At 48.5% G+C, this 20571-nt stretch overlaps 1 protein-coding gene across 7 annotated transcripts in view; it reads right to left on the bottom strand.

The window, feature by feature from the left end:
- Positions 1 to 20571, bottom strand: part of NAV1 (neuron navigator 1) — a 950201-nt gene that overhangs the window by 692994 nt on the left and 236636 nt on the right. For all 7 annotated transcript variants that reach the window (XM_069238908.1, XM_069238913.1, XM_069238909.1 and 4 more), the window contains one exon: positions 3983 to 4919. In XM_069238908.1, the coding sequence (XP_069095009.1) occupies positions 3983 to 4887 (905 nt within the window). In that variant the 5' untranslated portion in view covers positions 4888 to 4919. The remainder of the gene's footprint in view (positions 1 to 3982; positions 4920 to 20571) is intronic.

Here is a 20571-nt window from a genome sequence, read left to right as displayed (position 1 = left end):
CTCATCATTTTCCATGGTAATGTAACCGAGGTCTATACAATCCTGTAGCTGGCCTGCACTCCCTCATGGTTAGAGCCAGACTGTTGGAAGCAACTCCATAAGTTAGAGCTGTTGTATTTCTAAGCCCTATATTACACTTAGGGCCTGATTACAACTTTGAAGGAGGTGTTAATCCGTCTCAAAAGTGACGGTAAAGTGACTGATTTACCACCAGCCGTATTACAAGTCCGTTATATCTTATGGAGCTCATAATACGGCTGGTGGTATATCCGTCACATTTGGGACGGATTAACACCTCCTCCAAAGTTGTAATCAGGCCCTTAATCTTTGAAAATTTGTATCTTTACTTGTGTATGTTAGATTTTTGCCATTTTGTTTAATTCAGATTAATATTGGCTATGTTTCTAAAGTTGTGTGAAGTCCTACTGAAGTGTTTTCACTATGTTACTGTAGGAACGTCCCCTCTTTCTTGCATAGTTACCCCCACGTTTTGCCTGATTCCGTGTGCCTAGACTGTTTTCACTGGGATCTTGTTAATCAGGGCCCCAGTGATTGTGCTCTCTCCTCTAAATTTGGTTGTCTTGGAACTTCTTACGCCCCACAATTGGCATACTGATGTACCCCTGTAAGTCCCTTGTAGATGGTACTTAGGTACCCATGGCATTGGTAGACCTGGGGTCTCCCATGGGCTGCACCATGTATTATACCACCCATGGGATTGTGTTTGTGGCAAGATTCCATGCACTCTAGGGGTTCCTTAGAGGATTCCCCAGTTCTGCTCCTGTCAGTCTTCTACGGTCTGCGGGCACCCTGCGCTGCTGCAGTCCCTCAGACACGATTCTGATCTCCTGCTGCTTTACCAGTTCAAGCAGGGGACAGCAGAACAAAGGATTTCCTGTAGGAGAGGGATGTAATCTCCTTTCCTTTGGAAATAGGTGTTACTGGGTGGGAGAGTGGTAGCCTCCCCATGCCACCAGACTGCTTTGAAGGGTCATTGCTCTGGTGCGAAACACACAAAGGAAAGGGGAGTGTCTACTCCCCCGTCCAGCTCCACTCCTGAGGTGGTGCACAGAGCTCCTCCAGGTGGCCAATTGCTTCTGCCATCTTGAAACCAAGAAGGGCAGAGGCCCCTGAAAGCATCTGACTGCGTAGACTAGATAGCTGAAGTCAGAGACCCCTCCTGATAGGTTGTCACTCCATAGAGTGTCCAAATCTCCTTTTTGGGTTATTTAGGGATTCTCTTGAGGATGGGTCCCAGATTTGTTGTGCAATACTCCACTAGGGCCTCCTGCAAAGACAGCTTCTGCTACTGGCCTCCCGAACTGCTGCTGGGCAACACAGGAACCAAACAAGACTGCAATGCCTGAGAAGAGTTCTCTTTGCAACCTTGTTTCTGTGGCTCCTGTCAGCAATCTGCAGTATTGTCCTGGCTGTGCATCCTCTGGGGGTGGCAAGACTTCAGCTGCACCAAAAATGCAAGAAGGAATCTCCCTTGGAGTGAAGGAGTCACTCACCTGCATCCGCAGGCACCTTAGGCAGGGATGTCCAGCTGGTGGGATCTTCTGTCCTCCGGACCTGCAAAGATTCTCCAACATAGGTGGTAGTTCTGAAGGATCCCCTGGGTCCTCACTGACTTCTGTCTAACATGGGAGTCTGTAAGCCCTTGCCTCTGCCACCGGGACAGAATCCCTGTGAACCCCACCACTGTTGCACCAACCAAGGCTTGTTGACTTCTGCTCTGAGTGATCTTCATGCTCCAAAGTAGCCCTGGCCTCCAGCACTCTACCTCTGCAAGGACAGTCTCCTCTCTGCTGATCCAGCGACAGAGGACTCCTCTTCATGTGTGCTGACTGGACCTCACTGCGATTACTGTGCCTGCTGCCAGTTAGTTGCTTGTGGGGGCTCTGACTGCTTCTGCTGGCTCTCCTGTCTTCTGAATGTCAACCCAGTCTCCCCTTCAAGGGTCGAGTCCCCAGGACCTTGCTGGTCCTCCACGCTCAACATATGTCCAACAGCTCCTCATGCATTTGTTTGTGCTTGTTGGAGCCATCCTGACCAGTGACCCATCTGCAATCCGGCGACTGTCGAAAGACAGGTCGTAGGTGACTTCAGGGACTCCTCTGCAGCTCCTGGAACCCGCAGCCGAACATCATCGATCACCATCGACCTGGATCTTCAGTTACAGAAGGGTGGGCATTGGCTCCTGCCTCACCTGGACACTCCTGTGTGGACTGGACTCTGTCCCCTTCTTTTGCAGGTCCTCTTGACCCGGAATTCGTCCTTGGCTTCCACTGGTCCGGTTCTGCCTCTGCATTCTCCAACTGCGATGTCCCCTTGTTTGCCTATGGGAAAACTGGGTAACCTACCTCTACCTACCAAGCCGCTAGGGATCTTTTAGGTACTTACCTCTTAGGGTTACACTCTCTCCTAGCGCTTGTCTACCCACTCCATACGCTCTGGTGAGGGAAACCTGTTTGCATTCCATTTTTTGCAACAAATTTCTCATCTCTTCGATGTTTCTCAGTGTTCCTTCCACTATCTAACAATGCTGTTGTAGTTCTTGTTGCCTTTGATGTTTTTTTGGTTTTCTGCAGTGATTATGAATCTCTGCAATGTAGTTTCTTTCCCCACGTCTCTGGAGCTCTCTCGCTTGCTTCCAGACCAAACAGTAGAAAAAAGAATCTTAAGATGGAAGGACATCCCCAGAACATGTGCAAAGGATGAGGGAAAGTAACATCAAGCAAAATGTGTAATTATTCAGCAAAAACATTTTTGTTTTGGATATAATGAGGGATATGACTTTGAAGACCAAGACTTGTTTGTAAGGGCTCCTAGACTACTCCAAGAAACTGGTGTAAAATATAAATATAATATGGAAGCAAGTCAATCTCTTAAGCAAGATTAAGAAGGTTTTTTCACCTGTGGATTGATACCCACACAATTATGTCAAACATTCCATTTGCAATGTAAGAGTGTATGTTTCATCACAAAGACGATGTTGTGTCGATGTGTCGAAATATAACTAAAGATTTTGATACCAGACCTATTTAAAATAGCCTCAGCATGTTTCAGCCCTTAATCAGAGCAAGGACAAAACAATGGTGTAGCAGTAAAAAGTAGCAAGCAGTACCAATAACTGGCAACTAGATGCGCTTCCTTCAGCTGGAAGAAGTGACATAATAAGTCGGTGTGGCTTCAATTGGGCATGTTGATGGTACATGCCATGCTACAGAACGCATCTGTTTGTAGTGAGCTTGGGTCTGACCCGACAGATTTGGTTGCCTGTTTGTTGTCATTAAAGATAGGGTAGAAGAATAAGAAGGCTCGGGTATTGAGGAAGCAATCTTCCTGTGCCTGAGGTCTGGGCTCTGAAAGATTATCCAGAGAATTGTAGAATCATTATGCTTCTAGTGTGATATTCTCTCGAGTTCACAGCAGCATAAACATGGAAAAGGCACAGTTTAGTTTTTGCAGGTGGTGTCATCGATACACATTTTGGGGGAACAGGACTTATTTTTGACCTAGGCCCGTCTTTCCAGGATGAGCCAAGTGCTAAAATAAGTGCTGTTTTCACAAAGTACATAAAATGAGGGAACCGTTGTATTTGAGCTACCTTTGGATCTGGGCAGGTTTCATGTACCTTTGAAGGCAGCGAGATGGGCATTGCCCTGTTTAACAATGTCTAATTACAGTAATATTTCAATAAGCAAAAATAATGCTACCCTTTATCAAACACAGTGCTTAAAGGAGATTTTATCTGCAGTGTGCACTATACTACAGATATTCCTTCCCTAACGTCTACCAGTCATTTTCTGAAGGGATAGTTGAGTGTGCCATAGAAATAAGAATGAGATACTGCCTGGATGTCTATGAGTTATGTTAAAGTAAACATTGACTAAATCATATTAATGTATGATGTATATGTTCCCTCTATACCTAAAAGAATAGTAGCAAAGACACCGGTCACAACTTGATCGCTTACCTGTACTGGAAAGGAGCCACAGTGGCTGTGACTGGTGGTGTTTGTGGCATCGCTGCTGAAAGGTTAATAGTCCCTGAATTTGAGGTCACTCCTTTGACTTGTGGATAAAGTCCATTTGGCTGAGATGACCCTGAGTGAAGTAAAGTGGTTGGAAGCTTTTCCTCGGAGAGAGGAACCCTAGTGTTTTCCTGAAACTTAGAATTTACCTCAGACACGCATTGACCTTTTACTGGGCAGCTTTGGGGCCTCTTCATCTTTAATGCTTCAATAGAGCCGAGTAACACACTTTCGGTGTACAGACTAAAGCGAGTAGGTGCCTTGCTCTGGGAGTGGGAATTTTCACATATGAGACCTGAAACCGTGCCTGATTTTCCCAAAGTCATCTTATTAGCATTGGAGCCCGACACCTCTTCTGGCTTTCGGTCAGTATCCTTCTCATTGTCTTTTTCGGTTGCATAAGCCATGGTCTTCTTGTATATCTCCTTCATTCTGGGAGGGGTCTTTTGTCCCAGCCTCGGGCTGCTCCATGGTGATCCCACAGAGGGGGTCAGGCTCCCTTCCCAACCAACAGCTTGCTTACCCTCAGTAATATCTGTATTTTCCAGTACAGGAGTCCTTTTTTCATGGGCGACCACAGAATTCCTGGGGGAACATTTTTGCTTTGGGTTTTTGGGTGTTGAACCACTGCAGTTGGCCACTGATTTGACTGGTCTTGGTGAGGAGCTCTTCTGGGTACCATAAACCAGTGAGGAGGTGGCAGGACATGTGCTGGCCTGCCTTGTGGATAATTTCGGAGAAGAAGCCACACTAGCAGGCAATCTGCCTGGAGAAAACGACCGAGGAACTGGGATGGCTGAGGCATAGTGGTTCCTTCCTGTGGCACTCAGATTGGCAGACCCATTCATCCTCAGTGATGCAGCTCTATGGAGTCACGCTCCTGGAAGGAGAGAAACAAAGTCAACATGTCAGCCCTTAGCAACTTTAACAGAATTTAGGTTGTCTGAAGTGTAAAAAATTAAAGACATTTACAGAGTAATGTGTCCTTCTGTGCAGAACCCTTAGATTTCAAAGAAATCTGTTTGCATGTTCATGTAACTTAACAGGTCTCTCATCTGACAAGTCCAGGGGACAAAGTGATTAACTTTACTAATTCTTCTTTTTTCCAACATTTACTGCAAAAAAAGCTAAAAATGTCATATGTGTGAGCATGCACAATCACAATCGCTCAAGCGTTCTAGTTAAACGTTATTGCAAAATCCACAGCGCCTTTATGAGCCGACATCTTGAATGTTTTTCTTACATAACACAATAAAAACATCCTACGGAATTGCGACTCAACATTTCACAAATTTGCACACCCCAGTCCTAACCAAAGTAACTGCGGAATGACAGCTGCTCTTATGAGTTCAACTTGCAGTTGCTTGTCTGTAACCCTTTACCGTCAGATAAAATTGCTATGAACTCTAAGAGAAATTAATTTAATAAAGAAATATATCAAGACGAACTAACTGCGAGGGCGTCAGGAACAGAGAGGCTGCTATTTAAGGCTAATGGGCTGATTTTTTTCCCTGTGCACCCCTCGCCTGAGCACTTTCGACTGTCTGAAACAAACGGAGCAACTTTGATCTGAACTATTGATGCGCCTGATCCAAAGATGGGTGATGGCTGAAGCCATTACTCAGACTTCCGGGATACCCTCATAAAATATCTGGAGTGCTTTTGTTGCACATTCGCGTTGCGGTGAGCTAGGTTACCTGGGTGTTTGTTTCTGTTCAAGGGGTGCATTTAGACACTGTTTACTTTGAGCTGGTGGTTGGCGATGGGGTCCACTGGCATTCATGTTTGTGGACGAGCACTTACTTGCCCTCCTCCGACTTTCACCCAGAGCAAGAAAGACAACAACTTAAAAAGGGGAAAGAAAAAGGAAGGGAAAGACAGAAAAATAGAAAGGGGAGAAAGCAGGGATGAAAAAGACCCTCCAAGAGTGAGATAAAGAGACAGGCAGGGAGAGCCTGATGGTGGATAAAAGAGCCATGAGGTGGGTTTAAGATTACGATTGCGCTGACCACAGGCTTCTGAGTAAGTATAAGGGTCCCAGCGTTTATTTTTTTTGCAAATTAAACACCCACTTAGGCTGTTTGTTAAAATATCAGGTGGCGTTTTGGCATCTCTGCTTCATCGGTCATCAATGTATTTATTGCTGGTGCATGAGCTTTTAAAAGGTTCACTTGCTGTTCATCTGGGGGCAAGTTCCTGCCTCTTTGCTTTAACCTAGCTCCATTATCTTACTCTTTCTGGACAGTTAGATATGACGGCTAAGGAGACTGTGGTTTCAGTGGTAGGTTGGATTGTTCTTGTATCAGGATTCAAAGGGTGGTTTGAAAATACGTTTCTGCTGGTGGTTAAACAATCATAAGCAATATTCCAGAATAACTAAAATGATATTTAAAGCTCGCCAGCCTTAGAACACAGTGAACATAACTTTTCTGTTTAGAAAAATTAGGTAGTAATCCCAAACAGCACATGAGCATAAGATTTCCTTGCTTCAGCTGTAATGAGCGATGCAGCAGTTCAGGATGGGCTATCTCTGGCTTGATAAGGTGGAGTAGCTTTCACATACCATACTTGCATATCCCAAAGGCTCTGCCTGAGTTCACTTAGAAAGGAGTTTTGACACTAGTCTATTGTGACAATGGACATTCTAGGCCAGGGCAGGCAGGCAGGAAATTCCAAGCACCTCTGGAGGTGGAAACCCCAGACCTTTCACCTACTCAGAAATTGGAACCAGGTATACATATTGGATCCTCAGACCCAACTCTTCAGTATGCCTCTGGACCTGTGGAAGACTCAGAAGGACTGCTGTGCAGCTCTGCGAGGACTGCTCCTCTGCTGCCCCGTTCTCTGCTGTCCTGATACCTGAGTGAAAAGACTGGGGCTGCATCTTGAACCCAGGACCACCAGACTGACTCAAGGGCTAGTTGGCTAACCGCTTTATGCACTTTCTGTAATTGCTATCACAGTAATTGTTTTTTGTAAAGTTTTTTTGGTAAAGTGTAATTATAGTCTAGTTTTTCTGGATCCTTAATTGCCCCATTCTTTTTTTGCCTCCTTGCTGTGCCCTGTTGTTGCCTGTACTTATTTGTTTTCCCACTGTTTTTTTCGAGCCGTATTTTCTCTTCTCCCACCACTTCTCTCCTGACTCCTTGCCAACCCCACCCAGCTCCCAGGACTACTTATGGAGCCCGCTGTGTGACCTCCAGTGCGTAGCCTCTGACCCTGGTTTCAGCACTCTGCCTTGCCTTGCTCCTCGTTTCTGCTGCCCAGCTGCAGCTCACAAGGCACATGAAGCCACTGGTTCAATCTCACATTTCACCTGGACTGACACACACACTGCCTTGTGTAATTGCTGCCATGGATATTGGACCCTTAGTTGCCCAGTTCTGTTTCCCTTCTTGCTGTACCCTGCTGTTGCCTGTATTTTGTCCATTTCTCCCGCTGTTTTTTCCCTCCCCTGGCCACTGCCCTCCATGCCAGTCCCTCCCACCTCCCAGGACTACTTATTGAGGCTGCTGCATGACCTCCAGTAAGTAGTCACTGACCCCTGTCTCAGTGCCCTACACTGCTGCCTAAACTTTGCTCCTCATGTCTGCTGCCAAGGTGCAGCTCAGGAGGCACACAGGGCCACTGTTTCAATGCAAAGCACCTTGAGTAATTGCTGTTATGGTAATTGCTTTTTTGTCAATTGTTTTTTTGTAAAGTATAATTGTAGAATTGTTTTTCTGGACCTTTAGTTGCCCGGTTCTGTTTTGCCTTCTTTCTGTGGCCTGTTGTTACCTGTACTTTGTTTGTCTGTTTTTTTCCAACCATTTTCTCCCTACACCACCCACCCCACCTTCCTGCCAGCCCCCCCTACTTCTCAGGACTGCTTATGGAAGCTGCTGTGCGATTGCGTAGTGGGCTCAAACAGCGGGCATGCCGTTGGTGCACCAATGGCAAGCCTGTCTGTGCCCATCCACGCCTGAACCGGTCCCAGCGTGAGGAACCCTGGCCCTACTCACCCCCACAGGTACTCCTCTGTGGATCTCCTTGCTTTCGACCCCAGACGCAACAACAACTGCTGACCATTCTCCTGCACCAACTGCTGATACTCCTCCACCGCGGGACTGACCGCCATCACTGCCACCAATACTTCACCATCCCACCCGACAAAGATGGCCTCCGAACAACTCAGGTGCATCCTTTTTAATGCTAGATTGCTCTGCAAACACGCAACCAAAGACTGGGATACCATCTCCACACTCACCCCTGATGTCACCTTCATCACAGAGACCTGGCACACTCCCAACTCGGCCTGGACATCATCAGGGCAACAACCCCCGATACAAAATGAAACACCGTGACTGCACCAAGAGGCACGGTGGCGGCACCACCATCATACATGAGGAATCAATCACCTGCACCATCACTAGTGACCAAACCACACCCATCATGGAATACATTAACTTCCAGCTCCACGCTGACAACAACAACACCACTAAAGGCACCCTCACATACAGCCCACCAGGACCAAGAACCAGCCTCAGCGACACCATCCCTGAATTCATCACCCTGCTCGCCATTGAATCCAAACACTACGTCTTCCTGGGATACCTGGAGGACCCCACTGATACCAACTCCAACTCCACTACCTACTGGAAAGACTGGACAACATTGACCTCAAGCAGATGGTCACGGGCCCCACACACAAAGCAGGACACATGCTAGACTCCATCTTCATGTTCAGCAACAAAATCAGCTACAGAAACACCACAAACTCACATGGTTGGACAACTACATCAAACACTTCAACCTCGCTGGATCCCCCCTCACTGCCTCATCTGCCACAGTATCCCCTCCCATAGCTGGACCAAAGTCACTCAGCAGCAATGGACCAACGCCCTCAGCACCTCACAGCCCAACATCTGCACCAACTTGGATCAGGCAGTACAGAGCTTTAACAACTGGATCATCAGCGCCACCAACCTGGTCGTCCCAACCAAACCAGGCAAGACTCAGAGAACCACCAAAAAAGACAGTGGGTACACCCTGGAACTCAGCAAATCAAAATACAGTTGCAAACAACTGAAGAGAAGATGGTGCAAAAAAAAAAAAAAAGACGCTAACCGAGCCACCTTCAAAACAGCCCTCAAGGACTACCACACACCAGATTAAAAAAAAGAGGTCTGACCCACCAGATCAAGAACAGTGCCAACCAAACCAAAGAACTCTTCACCATTGTCAGAGAGTTTGCCTGCCCATCAGTCATTGGAAACTCCATCCACCCCTCACAAGAACTCTGCAAAGCCCTCACCAACCACTTCCACAACATGATAGAAACCATCTACTGTAACTTCAATCCCCAACCCTCTGACCTACTCCCAACATCCCATCAACCTCCCGCTGACCACCTGCTCACCACATGGGGACAACTCAGCACACCTAACATAATCAAACTCATGAGCTCCATCCACTCTGGAGCCCCACTGCCCCCTTCAACCTGGGAAAAACAAGACCAGCCACGATTTCACCACAGATCTTCAAGTGACTACCCATCAGAATGAGGAAGACAGTGACTCAGGCCCTCATCACCAGCCAACTGAACTAAGGCAACGTACTCTACGCTAGCACCAATGCCAAAGTCAAGCAAAGACTCCAGACAATCTAGAATGCAGCTGTCAGACTGATCCTCAACCTGCCAAAGAGAACCCACATCACCCAGCACCTGAAGGACCTCCATTGGCTCCTGATTCAGAAAAGATCCCACTTCAAGCTCTTGACCCATGTATACGAAGCCCTCCATAGCCAAGGACCCACCTACCTGAACCACTGCCTTCACCTCCACCAACCAACCAGGAACCTCTGCTCAACACACATCACCCAAGCAAAGATACCACATGTACACCTCTGCCACAGGGAGGCCACTCCTTCTCCCACCTCCCTGCCAAACCCTTGAATGTCCTGCCTATCCACCTCCGCATCGAACCCTCGCCAAACTACTTAAGAAAGGGACTGAACATCTTGCTTTTCGAATAAACACCTGCAGCAAGTGCCTGATAACCCACTTGGGGTGACAAGCTGTGCTATACAAATAACACCTGATTGATTGATTGATTCTTATCAGAGGCTTAGGGACAGAAAATGTTCCAACCACCTTGAACCCAGCACCTGGGATGTCTGCTGTGAGTTCTACTCCAAAGTGGTGCCACCACAGTCCTGGACCCTTGGAAGTGGGCCAGAAGGTGCTCTGCTAGCCCAATGGTGGTCCTGTGAGCAGAACTGATGCAGTACAACACTTCTCTTTGCAACCTCTTTCGAACTGCTGCTGCACAACGCATCCGCAATGCAGGCTTTAGCAACACAAGACCCTCACTGACGACATCCTCGACAATGGTGTAGGGCTCCACCTCACAACCTTTCAGCTCCTTGGAACCACCACTGTGCAATGCAAGCTCAATGCGTGATCTTGCAACACTTCGTAAACCAGGACTTACACCTTTCTTCAACTGGCCTAACTGCATCCCTGTATCCAGCCTGTGGCCCATTGTGGTCGGCTTGAACTCGTGACTTTGTCGTGGTCTGGTGCGATCAGATAACCACAGCTTGCACTTTGTGCTTCTAGGCCCTATTTCTACTTAAAATGTTGAAACTTCCTATCTCCACTTCTACTGATTGGATTATTGTTGATTTGGTCTCAAATAAAGTATTCAAATTTACTCTGCTTTTCTAAAATGGTGTGGGATTTTTCTTGTGTTGTGTTTTCACTCTACTACAGATTGAAGTGTTGCATAAATACTTTTCACATTGCCTTTAAGTTAACCACAACTACTTCGTGCCACTCTACCAGAGGGATAAACACAGTTTAATTTGGGGTTTGCTTGTGTTTAGCCCCAAAAGAGATTGTGGTTGCTACTTTAGTAGAGTTTCACTCCCCTCCACCAGTAATGCAATTTCAAACAGTGCCACTATATTGTACAATGACACAGTGGTCTTGTGCACCATGTAACCTGAAATCACAGATTTTGCCAGATTGTGTCAGTGAGTCTTCATACAACTATAATACCTTGTAAATAAACATTGCACCTATAGGTTATTCGTGCATTGCGACTAGCGCTGCAGTATTCCTGCAATCACAAAATTCACAAGTATATCCTGCAGCAAAATATTCAGCGAGCATATTATAGTGTGTATACTTGTCCTGAAACAACACATTGCACCAGTCCATTCAGCAATCATGGTTTTCTTGTATGAATCATTGAGTTTCTCATTGTACCAAAGTGTCTTGTAATAAATTATATCAGTGTCCTCTACCATAACCAGGGCCACTGGAATTATGTGGCCGAGGAGGATCAAAATATGCAACAGTGCTGAAGAAATTATGTGGAAAGAAAAGTCAAATTATATGGCACATTTTATGATAGTATTACTTCAATATTTTGACATTTTAACACCTTGTAACAGTGTCTGTGAATAGCGTTGACTTTATTAGTAACAATGCAACACCCAAATACAGCAGTAAGCAACTTAAATATGACTTTGCGAAAAGCATTCCGGTGTGCAAGAACGTGAGCAGCATATTTTTTGCAACTTTTGACCCGTTTGAGCTAGAAATTATTTTTTTCTTAAAACCTGCTGATTATGGAGCAGCTGATAGATTATGTGGCAAATGTAGCACATACATAATCATGCAAAAATCGCCACAGATGCAGAATTGCATGATTCCAGTGGCCCTGACCATAACCAACACATCAACTAATCCTACAACCAAAATCATATTAGCGTAACTTTATCTAGAATCACCACACTTAAGCTAACCATGATGCTGAGGAATCCATTAATCACATCTTTTTCATATGTGCAACGTTTCTTTGCAAGTATTGCACTAATATATCCTGAAACACACCCTCAACAACCACTGTTGTGCCCATCCCCTGCACCATCTTACCTCAGAAAGAATCACTGCGCTCTATCTCTAGGCTTCAACACATTTTGACTCTATATTAAATCAGTAAAACTGCCTTGGTCACTTGCTAACCTCCACAAACAATTCCAGTGTCACATAGAAACCCATCAACTTACTGTACCACCTCCCTACCAATCAGCACACTGTAGAAAACACAACAAGCATACAGTAGCGGCTCACAGATATTCCTGGGGGTGGGGCAGGGAGGGTGCGCGAGGGGAGTGGGCATTAAAACATTAACATTTCTTAAAGAAAAAAAATGTCCCTTCACTGCCGCGCGCTGCTCCTCTTTCCCATGTTGTCGCTCCAGGCACAGGCTCCCAGCCTGCCCTGCGCCAATCCTGACACTGCTCAGAGCAGCGTCAAGATTGCCTGGGAGCGCCCAACCAGGGCGCTCCAAAGCAGAATGGGAGCATGTGTAGGCTTTCTCAAGCCCGGCAATACAACTGCCAGGCTTGAGAGAGCCTACTGCGCCTGTGTGTTTGCCAGAGGTGGCCAGCTAAACATACATGTGCAGTGAGAGTTCTGTGCACTCCCCCCTCAGTGCACATCACCCCCGTGCCACCCCTTTCAAAGTAAAGGATAATAAACAAAGTTTCTTTGAAAGGTTTTGCAGCTGCCGCTGCTGGTGGGGGGCAACGCTCCTCCACCGTTATGGAGGAGCCACCCCTGCAAGCATAATTCCATAATCACAAGCACTGCCTTTTCCACATTCTTCAGCAACACTGGAGTCACGTCCCTACTTAACAAGACTCCCTGAAATATATTCCAATCCTACAACATTCTGTGTTTCTCAATCCAATCTAAACTATATTCATGCACTGCATGCCAACACACTGGGCACCACATCCAAACACAACACACACAGTACAACTCCTCAATAAGCCTTGAAGCTTTTATAAACCTGCCAAAAGTACCTGTATGTTATCTACACCCATTAAAACTGATTGCACAAGTTGAGATAATTGTGAACTAGAATGTTGATCAAAGTGTTGGTGGTTTGCATAAAGGTTGAGGGATTGATGGATTGAAGGACATTGTGCCCCTCAACACCTTAACTACCAAAAGGCCCTGAACTATATCAGAACCCGTCATACTCTAGCATTGTCCTAGTCAAGCAACACTCTCTCTACGTCTTCCCAATTAATTATGTTTGTGCACCATATCTCATCCTAAAAAATATATAGGTAGCTCAACATAACCCACTAACATACATACTTTGCCATGTGCTATTCACAAAACCTTCCTACACCACATTTTAGCTCACCACAAGTGCCTTTTAGGGTTAATAAGCAATTTTCTTGCACGGTCTGCCAGTAGAATACAATAACTTTACTTTTTAGTAGTTTGAGGTGTAACTTTCAAAACATTGCCAATGCAGACTGGAATCTGATTATATTTTGTTGACAAAAATTGATGTCTTAGTTTTAATGAGTTCTGAGTAGGGGGTCAACAAAATTGTGTTATTTTTGGCCAAATACGCATCTTACCCAAATTATGTTCGGACAGTTGTCTGCATGAAAACTGCACACAACTTTTACCCTCTATCATTAAAGGCATGCAAGAGACATGGCCAATGTGTTGGACTGGCGTTTGCATTAAAACTTTATTTGAGGAGTATTCTTGGGAAGAAAATACACACAATATACCTGCTCAATATACTGGTTAGTCGTTTGCATGAAAACTGTACTCAAAGTACAAGCAACCAACCTCTCCAACGTATTGGGCTGTCAACCACATGACATTTTCTAACTTCAAACAGTCTCCTGGGTGTAGAAATTAAGAGAAAAGGTCATGAAAAAAACAACACAATTGGAAGTTTCCTACCCCACAAATCATGATTTAGGAAAGATTATGTTCACTTGAAGTAGGTGGAGTCTCCAGGTTAAATATGTTTTTTTTTAAAATGAGAAACTCCTGGGGGAATTGAAATTCAGTATTGTAAAGGAGACCCACAGGCTTTCACAGGTATTATCTGGTAAATCCAGTCTCCTCCTTGGAGGTAACACGGGGTGGAGTGTAAAGCCAACTGGGTCTTCTGTAATAACAATATGATATATCAGCATTATACTGGATGCAAGAAGGGTGTTGTGCAAAATGTTTATTGTTGAATGAGCCTGGGTTCAATTTATTCAGCTCAATAGGAGGTGTTGGATGCAGAATTTTTCTATTAGAGTAGGGGGCAGAGGCCGTAGGAATATATGGAGGTATCTACACATCACCAACCTAGCCTGAACAGTGGGTTAATTTAAAAAGTGTATAATCACAGAAATCCACATTATGTATTCCGACCCATTAATATCCACTAATCCATCCTTTCTAAATTCCACGCTGCCAACAACTTTGCAATACAACAAAACTCACTGAAACTTCCAACACACAGAAAGCCACTAGCTTTCCATGAATCATATCCCAATCCATCACACTCCCTGCACCCTTTCCAAAACAATAGCATTATTTATGCACTATCAAAGACTACAGACACTCCGTGCATCAGGTAAGAACTAACAAATATTCACTTTGCAATCGATCAACACTTCCTCTGCTACATCCCGAGCCATTAACATTACCTGCACCACATCACAACCAACACGCTTTCCTACATCTGAACCAAAGACTCCTTGTGACACAGCTAACATAGCACTTCCTACAATGCCTCAAAGCCCACAAGGACTTGTTGCATTATATCAGATATTTGATCCCCAAATATGTACCATATCTCAACTCATCAATTCTATCCCTGCATCATAGCCTAACCCAACACCAGTCCCTCCCTGCATCAATCCATGACTGTACCCAAACCAAAGCCCAGCCACTAACTTACCCTGAGCTACACCCTTAGCCCAACAATACTCCCTGCATTATAGCTCAAGGTAGTAATTTCTGCACTACAACTCAACCTGCTTTTACTCCTTCCACCCACATCACTATAGTTTTCTGTTTGATACACTAGTATGCCAACCAACATTTGATGAGCAGCACAGCCCAATTTACCAACAAATAGTGGCATGAATCTCAGCCCAGAAGAAACTCACTGCATTCTATACTAACTCACCCGTAATCCTTGCAACACTCCCACCCCTTCCATCTACTAATTCCCAAAAGGTTACCTCTTACTGTAAAACGTTACAATCCACTTGATTTGAATTACTGCCAGCACTTCCTGTTCGATATCTTAATCCCCAACACACCCACTATCTCAGTAGTCACGAAAAACATCCCAGGATTTCTTGTTCAACTTTCCAAAATAGAACCACTTGAACTGCTTTTAAACAGAGTAATATGCCCTTTAACACATCTCTCAACTATAAAAACATCCTCGCAGAGCCTCTAGTCTTACAAAGTAACGTGTCCAATACAAATCAAATCAAATCAAATCAAATCATTAACATTTATAAAGCGCGCTACTCACCCGTGCGGGTCTCAAGGCGCTAGGGGGGAAAGGGGGGGTTATCGCTGCTCGAACAGCCAAGTCTTTAGGAGTCTCCGGAAAGCGGAGTGGTCCTGGGTGATCCTGAGGCTGGTGGGGAGGGAGTTCCAGGTCTTGGCCGCCAGGAAGGAGAAAGATCTCCCACCCGCCGTGGAGCGGCGTGTGCGAGGGACGGCAGCAAGTGCGAGGCCAGCGGAGCGGAGGGGGCGGGTGGGGACGTAGAAGCTGAGGCGTCTGTTGAGGTATTCCGGTCCCTTGTTGTGGAGGGCTTTGTGTGCGTGGGTGAGAAGACGGAAGGTGATCCTTTTGCTGACTGGGAGCCAATGCAGGTGTCTCAGGTGTGCGGAGATGTGGCTGTTGCGGGGAACGTCGAGGATGAGGCGGGCCGAGGCGTTTTGGATGCGTTGCAGGCGGTTTTGGAGTTTGGCTGTGGTCCCGGCGTAGAGGGTGTTGCCGTAGTCCAGGCGGCTCGTGACGAGGGCGTGGGTCACGGTTTTTCTGGTGTCGGCGGGGATCCAGCGGAAGATCTTACGGAGCATGCGGAGAGTGAGGAAGCAGGCGGAGGACACGGCGTTGACTTGCTTGGTCATGGTGAGAAGAGGGTCCAAGATGAAGCCGAGGTTGCGGGCGTGGTCTGCGGGGGTCGGTGCGGTGCCGAGGGCCGTGGGCCACCAGGAGTCGTCCCAGGCGGACGGGGTGTTGCCGAGGATGAGGACTTCCGTTTTTTCAGAGTTCAGCTTTAGGCGGCTGAGCCTCATCCAATCTGCGACGTCCTTCATACCCTCTTGTAGGTTGGTCTTGGCGCTGGCGGGGTCCTTGGTGAGGGAGAGTACAAGTTGGGTGTCGTCGGCGTAGGAGGTGATGATGATGTCGTGCTTGCGTACGATGTCGGCGAGGGGGCTCATGTAGACATTGAAGAGTGTCGGGCTGAGCGATGAGCCTTGAGGTACGCCGCAGATGATCTTGGTGGGTTCTGAGCGAAACGGAGGGAGGTAAACTCTTTGGGAGCGGTTAGCGAGGAAGGAGGCGATCCAGTCCAGGGCCTGGCCTTGGATCCCGGTGGAGCGTAGGCGGGTGATTAGGGTGCGGTGACAGACGGTGTCAAAGGCAGCCGAGAGGTCGAGGAGAATGAGGGCGACTGTTTCACCGTTGTCCATCAGGGTTCTGATGTCGTCTGTGACTGAGATGAGGGCGGTTTCCGTGCTGTGGTTGGTTCGGAATCCGGTTTGTGAAGGGTCGAGCAGGTTGTTGTCTTCCAGGAAGGTGGTCAGCTGTTTGTTGACGGTCTTTTCTATTACCTTGGCTGGGAAAGGTAGAAGAGAGATGGGGCGGAAGTTTTTCAGGTCGCTTGGGTCAGCCGTAGGTTTCTTTAGTAGGGCGTTGACTTCAGCGTGCTTCCAGCATTCGGGGAAGGTAGCAGAAGAAAAAGAAGAGTTGATGACGGTCTGGAGGTGCGGGGCGATGATGTCGTCGGCTTTGTTAAAGATGAAGTGCGGGCAGGGGTCCGAAGGGGCGCCGGAGTGGATAGAGTTCATGATGGATTTGGTTTCTTCCGTGTTGATGTGGGTCCAGTTGTTGAGGGTGATGTCCGGGGAAGCGGGTTCAGTGGTGTATGGTTGGGTCTGGTGTCCGAAGCTGTCGTGGAGGTCGCTGATCTTGCGATGGAAGAAAGTGGCGAGGGATTCGCACAAATCCTGTGATGGCGTGACGGCGTTGGCGCTGGCGCTGGGGTTGGAGAACTCTTTGACGATGCTGAAGAGTTCTCTGCTGTTGTGGCTGTTTTTGTCTAGTCTGTCGGTGAAAAAGTTCCTTTTGGCAGTGCGGATCAGGTGGTGGTGTTCGCGTGTAGCGTTCTTGAGGGCGGTCATGTTGTCAGCGGTGTGGTCCTTGCGCCAGGCCTTCTCAAGGGCACGACAAGTTTTCTTTGATTCTTTGAGGGTGTCAGAGAACCAGAGAGGTTTTTTGGTGTTGGTCTGTCGCTGCGTGCGTTTGAGGGGAGCAAGGTTGTCAGCGCAGTTGGAGATCCAGTTTGTGAGGTTGAGAGCTGCGACGTTGGGGTCGGTGGTGAGGGTGGGTTGGTTGGCGGCGAGAGCGGAGAAGAGTTGCTCTTCAGGGATCTTGTTCCACTGTCGATGAGGGATGGGTTGAGTGCGGAGGTGGGAGGTCTTGCGTCGGAATGTGAAGTGGACGCAGCTGTGGTCGGTCCAGTGTAGGGCAGAGGTGTGGCTGAAGAAGACGTGTTTGCTGGCGGAGAAGATAGGGTCGAGCGTGTGTCCGGCGATGTGGGTGGTGGTGTTCACCAGTTGTTTGAGGCCGAGGTTGGCGAGGTTGTCGAGCAGGGTGGTGGTGTTGGGGTCGTTGTTTTGTTCCAGATGGAAGTTGAGGTCGCCCAGGAGGATGTAGTCCGGTGAGGCGAGGGCGTGCGGGGAGATGAAGTCGGCGATGGCGTCGCTGAAAGAGGCGCGAGGTCCGGGAGGACGGTAGACGAGGGATCCTCTGAGGGTGGTCCTTGGGTCGGTGCGAATCTGAAAATGCAGGTGTTCAGCGGCGAGGGGGGGGTCTTCGGTGGAGGTGGTGACGCTGATGGAGTCTTTGAAGATGATGGCGACACCTCCTCCTACTTGGTTGGTGCGGTCTTTTCTGGAGATCTTGTAGCCTTCGGGGATGGCGGTAGCGATGTCTGGAGCAGAGGAGGCGTTCATCCATGTCTCCGTGATGAAGGCGACGTCCGGGGCTGTGGAGTCCAGGAGGTCCCAAAGTTCAACGGCGTGCTTGTGGACGGAACGAGCGTTGATCAGGATGCACTTGAGGTGGTTGATGGCACGTGGGCTTGTGGTCGTGGTAGTTGCGTGGTGGAAGATGCGTTTGCAGGAGTTGCAGGCGAAGGGTCCATGGGTGCGTTTGGGGTGAGCTAGGAAGCAGGTTTTGGAGCGCCCTGGGTTGAGGGCGTGGAGGGTGGTGGGGTCGTAGCGGATCAGCGGGGCTTGGGGGAGCTGGGGACCAGGGGTCGTGGCGCTGGGCGCGGGCCAGGCGCGGACGGGCGCAGACGGGCTTGCCTCTGGCGTGCCTCTGGCGCGCCAGCGGCGTGCCCGCTGCGCGCGCCCGCCATAAGAGGTAGGAGGGGGGGGGAGGGGTCAGCTGGGGGCGAATGGGAGCTGGGGGGGCGGGGGCGTGCAGGAGGTCGCGGTGGGAAAGCGCGAGGGAGGGGGGGGACAGGTAGAGTGAGAGGAGCTGGGGGAGGGGGTTTAGGGTGGAGGAGGGTGAGTGTTAGGAGGTTTGGAGATTAGGGAGAGAGATAGGAGTAGGGTTGTGAAGATAGGGGAGGGGGGGTTGTAGAGGTGGGTGAGGGAGAGAGGTAGAGTGAGAGGATAGGGAGATAGGTAGTAGAGGGGGTGGCGGGAGGGGGGGAGAGATAGAGAAATAGATAGAGAAAATAGATAGAGAAGTCGATAGATAGGGAAATAGATAGATAGACAGATAGGTAGGTAGGAGGAGGTGGAGAGTGGGGGAGTTAGATAGTGAGATAGGGAGCTAGAGAGATAGGAAGATAGGAGGAGTGAGGGAGGTAGATAGCGAACGGGTTAGCTAGGGGGGAGAGAGGGGGAGGAGAGTGAGGGAGGGGGATGAGGAAGGAGCAGGAGGGAAGGCTCGGGGGAAGAAGACGGAGGAGGTAGAAGAGCCGAAGACAGGAGAACAGAAGACAGAAGAACAGAAGACAGAAGAACAGAAGACCGGAAGAACAGAAGAACAGAAGAACAGAGAAGAACAGAGAAGAACAGAGAAGAACAGAGAAGAACACAGAAGAACCGCGAAGAAGAGCACAGAAGCACCGAGAAGAACAGAGAAGAAGAACACAGAAGACCGGAAGAACACAGAAGAACAGAAGAGAAGAACAGAAGAACACAGAAGAAGATTGCAGAGGGGGGGCGAGGAGGAAGAGACAGAGAGGAGGAAAAGAAGCAGGAGCAGGAGAGAAGGTGAGTGGCGCGGGGCAGGGCGAGGGGCTGGGAGGAGGGGGTACTTACAGTTAGGTGGGTCTCAGGAACACAGGAACTCGGGAACTTGGAGGAGCTGCAGCGGCAGGGGGAGCGACCTACCCTTGGGTCAAGGGTCGCTACCACTGTCGCGCAGCGGCCGCCATAAGAGGTAGGAGGGGGGGGGGAGGGGTCAGCTGGGGGCGAATGGGAGCTGGGGGGGCGGGGGCGTGCAGGAGGTCGCGGCGGGAAAGCGCGAGGGAGGGGGGGGGACAGGTAGAGTGAGAGGAGCTGGGGGAGGGGGTTTAGGGTGGAGGAGGGTGAGTGTTAGGAGGTTTGGAGATTAGGGAGAGAGATAGGAGTAGGGTTGTGAAGATAGGGGAGGGGGGGTTGTAGAGGTGGGTGAGGGAGAGAGGTAGAGTGAGAGGATAGGGAGATAGGTAGTAGAGGGGGTGGCGGGAGGGGGGAGAGATAGAGAAATAGATAGAGAAAATAGATAGAGAAGTCGATAGATAGGGAAATAGATAGATAGACAGATAGGTAGGTAGGAGGAGGTGGAGAGTGGGGGAGTTAGATAGTGAGATAGGGAGCTAGAGAGATAGGAAGATAGGAGGAGTGAGGGAGGTAGATAGCGAACGGGTTAGCTAGGGGTGAGAGAGGGGGAGGCGAGTGAGGGAGGGGGATGAGGAAGGAGCAGGAGGGCAGGCTCGGGGGAAGAAGACGGAGGAGGTAGAAGAGCCGAAGACAGGAGAAAAGAAGACAGAAGAACAGAAGACAGAAGAACAGAAGACCGGAAGAACAGAAGAACAGAAGAACAGAAGAACAGAAGAACAGAGAAGAACAGAGAAGAACAGAGAAGAACAGAGAAGAACACAGAAGAACCGCGAAGAAGAGCACAGAAGCACCGAGAAGAACAGAGAAGAAGAACACAGAAGACCGGAAGAACACAGAAGAACAGAAGAGAAGAACAGAAGAACACAGAAGAAGATTGCAGAGGGGGGGCGAGGAGGAAGAGACAGAGAGGAGGAAAAGAAGCAGGAGCAGGAGAGAAGGTGAGTGGCGCGGGGCAGGGCGAGGGGCTGGGAGGAGGGGGGTACTTACAGTTAGGTGGGTCTCAGGAACACAGGAACTCGGGAACTTGGAGGAGCTGCAGCGGCAGGGGGAGCGACCTACCCTTGGGTCAAGG

The sequence above is a fragment of the Pleurodeles waltl genome, chromosome 6 (genome assembly GCF_031143425.1).
Source record: "Pleurodeles waltl isolate 20211129_DDA chromosome 6, aPleWal1.hap1.20221129, whole genome shotgun sequence".
NCBI lineage: Eukaryota > Metazoa > Chordata > Amphibia > Caudata > Salamandridae > Pleurodeles > Pleurodeles waltl.
This window is presented reverse-complemented; position numbering and strand designations above follow the sequence as displayed.